The sequence below is a fragment of the Barbatula barbatula genome (assembly GCF_947034865.1).
Source record: "Barbatula barbatula genome assembly, chromosome: 3".
NCBI classification, from domain to species: Eukaryota; Metazoa; Chordata; class Actinopteri; order Cypriniformes; family Nemacheilidae; genus Barbatula; species Barbatula barbatula.
The window spans coordinates 30,296,720-30,309,610 of record NC_136764.1 but is presented as its reverse complement, the minus strand read 5'-3'; the positions used below and the strand labels follow the sequence as shown (position 1 = coordinate 30,309,610).

Sequence of the window (12,891 nt, the reverse complement as noted above, 5' to 3'; positions counted from 1 at the left end):
GAGTGGCCACAGGTGACAAGGATGAAACACTAAGGGAAAGCTAACAGGAGGATTGCACGAGGCAGGTGAGGGGACTGAAACACTAAGGGAAAGATGGATCAGGGCTGGAGACAAGACTAACACTAATGGACTGCACAGGGAAACAAGGGGGCGGGGCTAAAGGACGTGACACCGGAGAGATAGCATGGCTTCTCAAACCAAAACAATGCTCTTTCTCCACACAAAACACATGGGACTGACATGATCCTGCCACAAGACTCGAAAACCAAGACAAGGAGAGGCAGGATCATGACAGAGCGCCCGCCTTAAAGAACTCCTCCAGGAGTTCTTCAAGATCACACTAAACATGACAAGACTGACAGACAGGAGGACAGACACCATAAACACAGAACAGAACACACTAGGGGCAGGGCTGACATGACTAAAAAGGGATTGGGGTTGGACAATAAAATAAACATCAATGGGAAGGGGGGAGGCGGAATTGGTGGGAAAAACTTGGGAACATAACTGGGTGGGGACTTAGGAGGGACAGGACCCTGCTTCCTAGAGCTGGGCGGAGGGATGGGATAGGAAGGCCTGGGCATGGTAGGGATACCTTTCACGGAGTGGGAGGAACTAGAAGGGGTAGGGCATGACAGGACGGCCGTAGTAGGGAACGGCTGGGGCAAGGCTGACTGGGTTGTAGGTTGGAGGGCCGGCTGTGACGCCGGCTGAGAAGGACTTGACGGGACCACCGGACTTGACGGGACCACCGGACTTGACGGGACCACCGGACTTGACGGGACCACCGGACTTGACACCTGGGCAGGGCTGGATACTGGCTGCTGGGCAGGACAGGATGGTGCCACTCTCCTCTGCTTCTTCCTCTTCGACCGGCTCACAGGACGTGTGGCCGGCTGCAGAGTAGCGGTGGGGGACCCCACTATCTCCGTGCTGGAAGAGTCGGACGGGGAGTCCCACGACTCCCTCCGTCCACGCCTACCACGGAGGCTAGCTGGTGGTGGAGCAGAGTGTGTGGTGACGCCCAAAACCCCAATCCTCAGGGAACGACTCTCTGGGATCGAAGGCAGGAGAGAGCGTGCAGCCGAGGGGCAGCTGGAGGCAAGACTGCTGACCAGTTGCTGAAAGGACCCCCGGATCAGCCTCTCCCGTTCCTCCAACGGTGGAGGCTTAACGAGGCCCGCCAGGAAGTAGGCATTCATGAGCGTCTCTGGCAGAAAACCCCGTCTAGCCACAGACGCTTGAGCATACTCACTAAGGGATCTATCTCCCTGAGGCTGGAAAGGACCATCGCCCCGCTGAATTAAGTCAGCAGTCGACTGCCACCAATGCTAGTGGTCCTGGCTGGCAGAGGACTGCTCACGGTCCCTGGCTGCCTGCTGGGTTCTCTGTGGTCGGTTCATTCTGTCACGGTGTGTGGACAGAACCCAAACGCAGGCAGCAGAGTTAAATAACAAGAACTTTATTTAAACAAAAGACCCTCGATGGGGAGAACATGATCTAAAACAAGACAAAAAGTGTAAACTAAAACTTCCCACATGGGGAACAAAACAAACAAAGTCCTTTGAATAATAAATCAACAAAATCCACAAACTTAGAACAGGAACAAACACGATAATCCATAGACAGGAATAATCCAACAAGGTGACGTGAGGAGGTACGAAAATGACAAAATGACAATGAACCGAACAGGGACAGAGGGAAAACTGGGGCTTGATAAAGGGAAAACACTAACAAGGACTGATGACACAGGGAGAGTGGCCACAGGTGACAAGGATGAAACACTAAGGGAAAGATCAGGGCTGGAGACAAGACTAACACTAATGGACTGCACAGGGAAACAAGGGGGCGGGGCTAAAGGACGTGACACCGGAGAGAGAGCATGGCTTCTCAAACCAAAACAATGCTCTTTCTCCACACAAAACACATGGGACTGACATGATCCTGCCACAAGACTCGAAAACCAAGACAAGGAGAGGCAGGATCATGACAGTTCTGCCGGCATTTGCTTAAAACGTGCTGTTGCGCTTTTGAAATGCTTACTGTTTTGTTTTACTTGGTGATATGTTAAATGAAGACTGTTAAATGGTTTTATTATATGTAATATTGATCTTCATTGTGTTTGCACTGTGGTGGAAATGAGATTCTCCTTAAATAAAGATACATTTATTATAAAAGCTTAACCACAGTTTAATACGTTCCTAATCGAGGGTATGGAACTTTTTTACAACCAATCAAGGGCTTCAACAGTTTGCTCGTATAAGGACTGAAAAGACAGCGCATGGTGTTGGCCAACAGAGGATGGGTACATGGTGGTCATAAAGGGATGGACATGGTCAGAAACAATGATCAGGTAGACTGTGGCATTTAAATGATGCCCAATTGGCACTAAGGGGCCTAAAGTGTGCCAAGAAAGCATCCCCCACACCATTACACCTCCACCAGCCTTCACAGTGGTAACAAGGCATGATTGATCCATCTTCTCATTCTGTTTACGCCAAATTCTGACTCTACCATCTGAATGTCTCAACAGAAATCGAGACTCATCAGACCAACATTTTTCGAGGCTTCAACTGTCCAATTTTGGTGAGCTCGTGCAAACTGTAGCCTCTTTTTCCTATTTGTAGTGGAGATGAGTGGGACCCGGTGGGGTCTTCTGATGTTGTAGCCCATCCGCCTCAAGGTTGTGCGTGTTGTGGCTTCACAAATGCTTTGCTGCATACCTCGGTTGTAACGAGTGGATATTTCTGTCAAAGTTGCTCTTCTGTCAGCTTGAATCAGTCGGCCCATTCTCCTCTGACCTCAAGCATCAAGAAGCCATTTTAACCCACAGGACTGCCGCACACTGGATGTTTTTCCCTTTTCACACCATTCTTTGTAAACCCTAGAAATGGTTGAGTGTGAAAATCCCAGTATGGAACCAACAACCATGCTACGCTCAAAATTGCTTGAATCACCTTTCTTTCCCATTCTGACATTCAGTTTGGAGTTCAGGAGATTGTCGTGACCAGGACCACACCCCTAAATGCATTGAAGCAACTGCAATGTGATTGGTTGATTAGATAATTGCATTAATGAGAAATTTAACAATGTTCTTAATAATCCTTTAGGTGAGTGTATGTGGTTAAGTACTGATGGTGCAAACTCTCCCTTTGTGCCTCCTGGTGGAAATTTAGCCATCTAGTTTCACATGTAAAAGTTTTTTAACTGCACTCAACTCGGCAGTATGGGCATTTTGCTTGACTACCTACTGTACATCATGTCTTAAAAACGTGCACATTGATTTTTTATGAGTGATAGGACAAAGAACCACACATCCCAGACCTCCCTTTTGAAGCGGACTGGGGACTTTGGTGAGCACCCCGGTTCAGAAGACAGCGTTCACATGACCCAAACTAACCTATCTCTGACATTAATCAAACCCGGGTGCTCACCAAAAGGGCTAATATGAAAACGCTAAGTCGCCGTCAGTGTGCTGTTGCCCGTGACCTAGCAGTTTCATCCCTGAAAAAAACAAAAGCACCGCTTGTCAGTGGAGCGTGATCTATGAGTTGCACTATCCTCAGTCTACGCCCATATCAAGAGGCTGTGCTACATTAAAATTGTGACTGACAGAGTGTGTCTGTTATCCTTGAGATTAACTTTTTTTTTAAAAGCGCACATTAACAAGATTACTTGGACGGCTTACTATCACATCTCTAACATTAATCACCTCCGCCCTGCCCTTTCAACAACAAGCACTGCTACTTTAGCACTGCTATTTTTGCTCAGACCGGCCCACCACAATTGGTCGGACACAACCAACCAGTACACCATCCTTGTGGTCCCTGTAGATATGCATATCTACTGTTCCATTCCCAAAAAAACCTACAAAGCTGAAGAAGTGCCATGGGCCAGTGTACCAGTGCAAGTGGACCAGTGTACTCACTCACTCTATCTTGACTGACTCCCTGGTGATAGACATACACCTTCTTGCGGTGTGATTCACACGAATTGAGCGTTAGTAAGGGAAGCCAAACAATCCAAAAGTGGGACGAGACAGCTGGGTATTACAGTGCTCGTGCCAACCAATTTGCTGCACTGACCAATTAAAACATATACAAGTTCATTTGGCGCCACTCATTTACATTTTACACATAAACCTCTGCTATTATTAACGTAAATAGTTGAGGTAAAATGGCTAGACGCAAAACGTACTACAATAATAAAATAAATTACCTGAACAAGTAAACTGTCCAGTATAATTACCAGGAGGTTGGCGTGCTCCTCAAGACTACGATATTGGAAGTCATTGCAGTTTCTGCTTTATACTATAGAGGCTACGGAAAGACCTGTACAGAGTCTATACATATGTGTAGTTCTTTAAAGTATCGATGCACAACCCTACCATTCACTTGTACACTATTAAACATAATAAAAAAAAGATAATGCATTTCATCCTGATTTCCTTTGTCTTCTGTAGGGAAAAACTGATAGACTTCAGCAAAGAACCAATGTAAATGTTTTTAAGGAATGAGGGGTTTCTTTATTGTACATTTGAGTGTACGGTTTGCGCTGTTTAAATTGGTCAGCGCAGCGCCGGTTTTAATTTGGAGTCAGAGACGTTCGGATCCATATGCAGTATTTTAATATACAGAATGGTCAACCAGGCAGAGATCAGAGCACAGCGTCAGGTGTGTCAGGGGATATGCAAAATCAGAAACAATAGCAAGCATAGGTTGAGGCAGGCGGCAGAGAATCACAGTCGGAATAAACAATCCAAGATAAGACAGGGGAGGAACAAACACACGGAACCGCTCGGAAATGCTAGACAGGCACCTGGTGGTGGTTAGCATTAGGTTATGGGAATTGGAGTTGGGAATGGATACAACATGCCAGAGTCTTGATTGGAGAGCCCTCTACTGGAGTTCATGGGCACTTCAACTGACGATCGTGACACCGGTAGTGGCACTAGGAAACACGTCTGTGTGCGCTGACGAGTCGGCTGTGCAGCTCAGTCCATTGAATCGCGCAGATCTGCTTTTACTACCATCCTCCCTGACAGACTGGTGACCAAACTGTCAGATCTGGGAATACCTCACACTATCTGCCTGTGGATTAAAGACTTTCTGTCCGATCGCCCTCAGAGGGTGAAGGTAGGCCGCTACTACTCCTCATACCTGAGCCTCAGCACCGGCTCTCCCCAGGGCTGTGTGCTGAGTCCACTTCGTTAAATACTCTCTACACCCACGACTGCACCCCCACCCACTCCAGCAACACCATCATCAAGTTTGCTGATGATACCACCGTGGTGGGGCTCATCTCTGGGGGAGATGAGTCTGCTTACCGGGAAGAGGTGGAGCAGTTCTCAGCGTGGTGTACAAATAACAACCTGGCTCTGAACATTGCCAAGACCAAGGAACTGATTATTGACTACAGGAGGAGGAAAACTGATATTCAGCCACTGTTCATCAATGGGGATAATGTGGAGAGGACCACTAACTTCCGATTCCTTGGCATTCACATTAATGATGACCTGACCTGGAGCACCAACACCACCACCACCATCAAGAAGGCACACCAGAGACTGTACTTTTTGAGAATTCTGGGGAACAATAAATTTTCCCAGGAACTGTTGGTGTCCTTCTACCGCTGCTCCATAGAGAGCATCCTCACATATTGCATTTGTGTGTGGTTTTCCAGCTGCACAGTCGCAGAGAGGAAAGCGCTCCAGGGGGTCGTCAATACGGCCCAGAAGATTATCGGATGTCCCCTCCCCTCCCTGGATGATCGGTATAGTTCCCACTGTCTTAGGAAGGCCAATAATATTCTCAGAGATCCATCTCACCCCGGACACACTCACTTTGAACTGCTGCCCTCAGGCAGACGTTATAGATTAATGACAGTTTGGTCAAATAGACTGAAAAATAGTTTCTACCCCAGAGCCATAACTGCACTGAACACAATGAAGACCTAATTTTGTTGACTATCTGCGTTGCACTTATTGGGCAATGAGAGGAGTATTTGTGGAAGTGTGAATGTAACTGTGAATTATTAGTACTTTTTATATGTATTTTTTTTTTGCCTTGGGGGTTTGCTTCTTTCCAATTTCGTTGTGCTTGTGTGACCTCTGTGTAATGTCTCCTGCCTGATAGAATTTCTCGGACACCGTCAGGGTTGTGGTAACAGCAGGTTTATTCTACTTCTGCATCTGCATTCATGACAAAGGATAACAGTGTTGTAAAGTCACCTCATGTGGACAAACAGCGCATGCTCTCAGGGAAAATCCTCCGTTGCTCTGAGGATTACCCATAATTCTACTCTTAAAGCTCTACACAAAAGTAAAGTACAGTTTGACACATGGATTTGATCGTATAGTGGATTTAAACTTGTATAAACAAAATAATTAAAACACACCAAATTGTCCCTCTTAGTCTTACAATGAGGAAATAACATAAACATAAAATAATGTAATAACACAGATTTCCTACAGTTACCTTTCCATTTTATGTTAACAGTTATGTAACTTCCTTACAATTCAACACACAGGAGGCAGACGAACAGCAGAAAATACCTCAATCAAACATCACAACACTTTATAAGAACATATGATAACATACCTGCATTCATGACAAAGGATAACAGTGTTGTAAAGTCACCTCATGTGGACAAACAGCGCATGCTCTGTCTGGAAAGACGGCATCATGTCAAAGTTAGCTAACTATACTGGAGACTTTATATCAGATAACCAGATGGTTGACTTCATAAAACATGGCGAAATTAATCAACAACACATTAAATCTAGCTGAACATTAAATCTATGCTTCTCAAGTGAGTTAACATTGTTTATTCCACGGACATTCACAGACACGTTACCTCAGGGAAAATCCTCCGTTGCTCTGAGGATTACCCCTAATTCTCCGTCATTACTAGCGTTCGCTGCAGGTACAACTTTATGACAGCAGGTGGCACAATAATCCCATTTAGTAGGATTTAACATGAATCCTTTTTAACTATGTTACACTTGTGCAATGACAATAAAGATATTCAATTCAAATATTCAATTCAATTCAGATGACAGCTGAGCTCTGTAATACCCCATTGTCTCGTCCCACTTTTGGATTGTTTGGCTTCCCATAGTTCGCGTGATTCGCTTAGACGGGACATTAGACGGGAGCCGCGTGACAGAAGCCCCTTCCATGACGCGAATTTCACGCACGAATGGCGCGAGTAAACCCAAAATGTTCAAGCGTCCAACTACACGCAAATAGCGCGATTTACTGCGTTTGGTGTGAACACTCTATAAGACACTGACTGCATCTGACACAAGAAACGGAGGGGGTGGGTGGAGCCTGTTAAGAGATGATTGGGCCAGCCCAGTGTCAGTATGGAAAATGAACCAATGGGCCGCTTGTCCCTGCTTTATGGGCCGGTCGTTGGCCGATTAAAAAAAAATCATATTATATTATATCGCCCCCCCAAGTGCGTCGGCCCACCGGGCATTTGCCCGGAATGCCAGATTACCAGCCCAGCCCTGCCAATAATCACTCCTAAAATGGATCACATATCTCCTGTTCTTCAACAACTTCACTGGCCCAGCATAACCTGGCTCCATCATACCTATCGGACCTACTTTTACCGTATACCTCTCTCGAACTCATAGATCGTCATCTACATTCTCCTTAGTTATTCCTCGTATGCATTTGGCTTCTATGGGATCTCAAGCTTTTAGTTATGGTGCTCCCTATTTGTGGAACTTGCTTCCACAAGACATTTGCAATAGTGACACTCAAAACCTAAAATCTCGTCTGAAACACACCTTTTTAGGCAGGCATACCGTTGACATTTTATGTTTTTTGATTAAGTTTAATTGCTGCATGTAAATTGTTTTATGTGTAATAACATTATTGTTATTATCAACATTTTAAAGTGAATTTTCTACATTAGGGGCACTTTAAGTTAGTCTGGGACTAGAGTTAAGTGCTGTCTGGGAAACCGCCCCCCAAGAGTTTTAGACAACTCAAAATGTTCAAGCGTCCAACTAAACGAGAATAGTGCGATTTACCGCGTTTGGTGTGAACACTCTATTAGCATTTTGGAAATATTTCCAACGCTTAGCAATCTGCACGCTTACGTCTTTGGTTTTGCCCTTTGGAGGTTATAGTACACTGTGAAATTTTGACTTTGAAAATTTGTGATAAGCACATAAGAAAGATAAAAATTTTCATAATATGAGTTGAAGTTGTTAAAAATAAAGATGCTGATATGTTCGTTAGTCTCATTGTGTTGTTCTTAGAAAATCGCCACATAAAAACAAAAAAAACAAAAAACTGTACAACAGGCATCGGTATCGACGAGTACCAGGAAAAAAATATTGGTACTCGATCCTTAAAAAGTTGTATCGGTGCATCCCTAGTCAAAAGCGTTTTTTTCGCAGTCTGCTTAAGATGTAATGGCAGAAGACACTTTTTTTGTGTTGGTTTGTTGGTGCTAGAAGCGTCATGGATGTTGACTTTTTACTCTTTTCAACAGTTGGACTCTTTTGATATGGAGGAGGAAGATTTCGAGATCGTTCAGCACAGTCAGACCACAAACAGACAGTTTGATTTCTTTCATCCAAATCCCTTCACTGATGGTGAGCGTGCTGTTTTGACAGCAAGATTGTGTTTGGATTGCACACTTCTCGATCGAGGTGTCAACCTGTTTGTTTTCCATTTTTCTCAGGTGATGTTTTTGGAGATGACCATTTTCCGAAGGCTGATGTGACAGGTTGGTAACTTTGAAAAGCTCTGTTTTACCGTTCCATATTTTTATTGCGTTTAAATCATTCTTTTTTACAACATGGCATCGAAATTTAACCTTTAAAATCAAGTTCACTCAGCGCAAGCATCTTTGATCATTTTAACAAAACTTTTGTGGCCTCCAAAGATATTTTTTTCTATGAAATGTCAAAAGAGAGAAGAGAGCCTCTGCTTATTCAAGAAATACAATTAGTGATTGTGTGTTTGATCGATCTCATGCACTACAGCTACGTGACTGTCGAATGCTGCAGCTACGTACATTTATTATGTCTATGGTCTGAACCATAAAATAAGAGCATAGGGAATGTTTTGTAACAAGTTTTAATGTGTGTGGGCAGTGTACACAGTGTGCGTTATACTGACCCCAAGGTTCCGTTAATTATTATTCTTTCTGTTTATTTTGAGTTATTTATTTACTTACATTTATCCAAAGCGACTTACAAGTAGTTTTTATACAGTGACACATTACTGCAGAGTAGTGATGCGCGGACGGCGGTTAAATCCGCGGGCGCTGCGGATGATCCGCGGGTCGGGTGGGTCGGGTAATAAAAAATATATTCTGATTAATTGCGGGTGGGTCGCGGGTTGATGAGATCATTCGTTAATAATACAATTATTTATAACAACATTTCTTTAAAATACGAATGTGTTTTAATAGCAGTTTCAACCAGGCAACCGGCAATTTTGCACTCATGTAAAAGAAATACGCGGGTGTCGACAGTGGAGAGGGGTCCTTTTCTTAATGCAGAAATGGAGGCGAAACAGATCCCGGAGAAACTTTCAGTTAGATGAGTCCTCAGAGGAAAATGTGTTATTCTGGGACAAATAAGATCGCTTATTCCCACGACTGCGGCGCCTTGCTAGGAGAATATTGTGCATTCCTGCAACAAGCTGTGCAAGCGAACGCTCATTTAGTGCGGGTTTTAGAGGCGAGGCGGAATCTGAATCCAGGCACAGTAGATGCTATTCTGTGTTTGCACAGTGCAAAAGAAAAGGCCAAGTAGCTAATGCTGAATTGGCACCGTTTTGTTATCGGACTTTGTTCTGTTTTCTGGAAAGAAAAAAAGTTCTTTATTGTTACTTTGAATATCTGTTTTAGGAATGTTCCAGTATATTTCAAATTATTTGAGCTGTGTTTGTGTGGCCGAAGCCAAACTTTTTGTTATACAAATAAATGTTCATTTAAAAGCATTTTACGATTAGCGTATCATTTTAATATCGGATAATGAAAGACTAGTTCTAACGTCACTGAATCTGATAACATCATGCTTAAAGAATATAATTAGATGTATTAAAGTGACGATCGGTTGCGGGTCGGGTGCGGATATCTATATCATAGAAAATTATACGTGCGGGCGGATGGCGGGTGGATAATTGATTTGAAGCAGCGGATGCGGGTGACATTTTAGCTCATCCGCGCATCTCTACTGCAGAGCAATCAGGGGTAAGGTGTCTTGCTCAAGGGCCCTTCAGTCATGACCTGCTGGCACTGAGAGTAGAACCGGCAACCTTCTGATCACAAGCCCAACACTTTAACCACTAGGCCATAGCTTGCACATGTCAGTTGCACAATGCTACGTTTGAAGAGTTCCGGTGTTATTTGTAAAGCCTTTCAGAAGCGAAAAGTTTTATTGGTCTAATAAAAAATTTAATTTGTCACATGTTGTCATTTGTTAAGTTATTTGTTGGGCGTGGTGCTTAACCCTCACATGAACATTGTTTAAATTCTTTTAGCTAATTTGTTGTAAACAGCTGTAATTTCAGTAACAAGGGCATCTTCAGTTCTGACACTTACAGGATGTTCACTTGAATTCGAATCCCTCTTATATAACAAAAGCTTGAGTTTTGTTGAGTTAAAAGTTTCCTCATACCTATCCCAGAACAATCAGTCTGGCTTCTAAACAAACAAATCCACTGAGACTGCACTGCTATCGGTCACAGAAGCACTGCGGCCAGCCAAGGCAGAATCCAAATGTAACTTACCAGACACGGTCAATCACCAGATACTGCTAGCAACCCTGTCATCCTTAGGAATCTCAAACTCCCTCAGGGATCGGTGCTTGGACCGATGCTTTTTTCCATCTACATGACATCCTTAGGACGCATCATACGGGCACAGCTTCTCGTATCACTGTTATGCTGAAGACACCCATATCTACATCTCGTTTCAACCAGACGATACCACTGTAGCAGCTCGCATAACAGCCTGCCTAGATGACATCTCAGCTTGGATGAAAGAGACTCACCTCCAGCTGAACCCGGCCAAGACAGAACTACTTGTGTTTCTGGCACACCCCGCATTCCAACGTATTAACCATCCAGCTTGGCAATTCCACTATCACTCCCTCCGAATCAGCCAGGAACCTCGAGTCAAATTTTTTCAAACTTTATTTTTAAAGATTTTAAATTTTTTTCATCTAAAATGAAAAGAAAAAAAGGGAAAAAGAACCTGAAGTAACAAAACAGATAGACCGCAAAGAAAAATGATTATAAAAAAATTATAATACCTTCTTAAAGTGTTAAGCCATAGTACAAAGAAACATGTTTCCCAAACTTTAATTCAGTGAAGTAATTATATATACATTTTTAACATAAATGGCATCTATTTATCCAAGAAAGTTTCCATTTCTTCCAGTAACTTTCCCCTTTTTCCGAAGCATGTCTTATACAACATGGAGAAACTGACCTTTTTTATTTCATTTGTAATTTCTATCCATTGCGATGAAGTGTAATGGCTTTCTTACTAGATGCTTGTAGAATTTGTAGCAAGTATATGTCATCCTTTCTTGTCACTTTTGGAATATTTCCAAGGTAGAACACAGAGAAAGTCTCCTCTAGTTGTATTCCCAGTATCGTTTTTATATATCTAACAATGTCTGTCCAGTAGGGGGCGATCTTTGAACAACCCCAAAAGATGTGAAAATGTCCTGCTGATTCTTGTCTGCAGTTCCTCCAGCATTTACCATGTTCAGAATTTTTTGATTGTTGTTCTTTGATCTTTGTGGTCATGAAGAACCTTAATGTATTTTTCCAAGTAAATTCTCTCCATAAGTCAAAGCTGGAAGTCGTAGCAATGGTTTTGCACATAGTTAGCCAATCGTCTTCAGTTATATTCGTTCCAATCTCATTTTTCCATCTTTGTTTAATATACAAAGTGGAAAGCTTTTTCCCAGATTGTAAAAGAGAATATACTGTGGAGACATGACTTTTGGTGAGCTTCCCTTTACATACATTTACAAGAAGTGCAACTAATGGGATGGTCTCTATTTTTTTGGACCTGATATCTGCTCTGAAATAATGTCTTAATTGAAGGTACCTGAAGAAATCATCTTTTCTCAAGTAGTATTTTTCCGATAATTGTTGAAAAGTTTCTAGGTCATTATCTGTAATTATTGTCCAATATGCCGTAATACCCTTATTACACCAGTTTTTGAATCTTGCATAATTTTGCAGTTGTAAAGTCCCTGTTAAATGCTGGCCATCGTAAAATCTTTGCACCTCTTTCCACTCTCTTATCTTTTAATTCCGTTAGCCAAATGCTTAATGTTTTTTTTCCAAGAGATACTTTGAGTAAAAGTGATTGCAATAATTGTTTGTCCCCCAAAATAGAGGGGAGAGGAATGTGGCTCTCATCATGATCCATTTCTTTTCATTTGGCATCATTTGATGGATCACACCATGCTATCAAAATCCTAAATTGTGCTGCTTTATAATAACTCTGTAAACATGGGAGAGCCATACCACCTTCCTTTTTGGCTAGTTGCAATGTCTCAAATTTTATTCTAGGTCTTTGTCTTTTACACCAAATAAAACTCGAAATCATTTTGGTCCATTCATTGAATTGCTTTGAGTTCACCGCAATTGGTAATGCTAAAAAAAGATAAAGTAGTCTTGGCATTATAATAATTTTGACCATTTCTATTCTGTTGCACATGTTCATTGATAATAGTCAAGTCAAGTCAAGTCAGCTTTATTTATATAGCGCTTTTTACAATTTTCATTGTTACAAAGCAGCTGTACAGGAAAACATTGACTATAAGTAAATCATAAAAGGTTATGGAAGTCAAAACACAGGTCAAATATCAGACACACAATAAATTCCTATATGCAG

General features: G+C 42.6%; 1 protein-coding gene across 1 annotated transcript in view; it reads left to right on the top strand.

The window, feature by feature from the left end:
• Positions 1 to 12,891, top strand: part of LOC306891544 (uncharacterized protein) — a 53,483-nt gene that overhangs the window by 27,404 nt on the left and 13,188 nt on the right. Inside the window, exons 7-8 of the mRNA XM_079451904.1 lie at positions 8,512 to 8,614; positions 8,704 to 8,748. Coding sequence (XP_079308030.1) covers positions 8,512 to 8,614; positions 8,704 to 8,748 — 148 coding nt within the window. The remainder of the gene's footprint in view (positions 1 to 8,511; positions 8,615 to 8,703; positions 8,749 to 12,891) is intronic.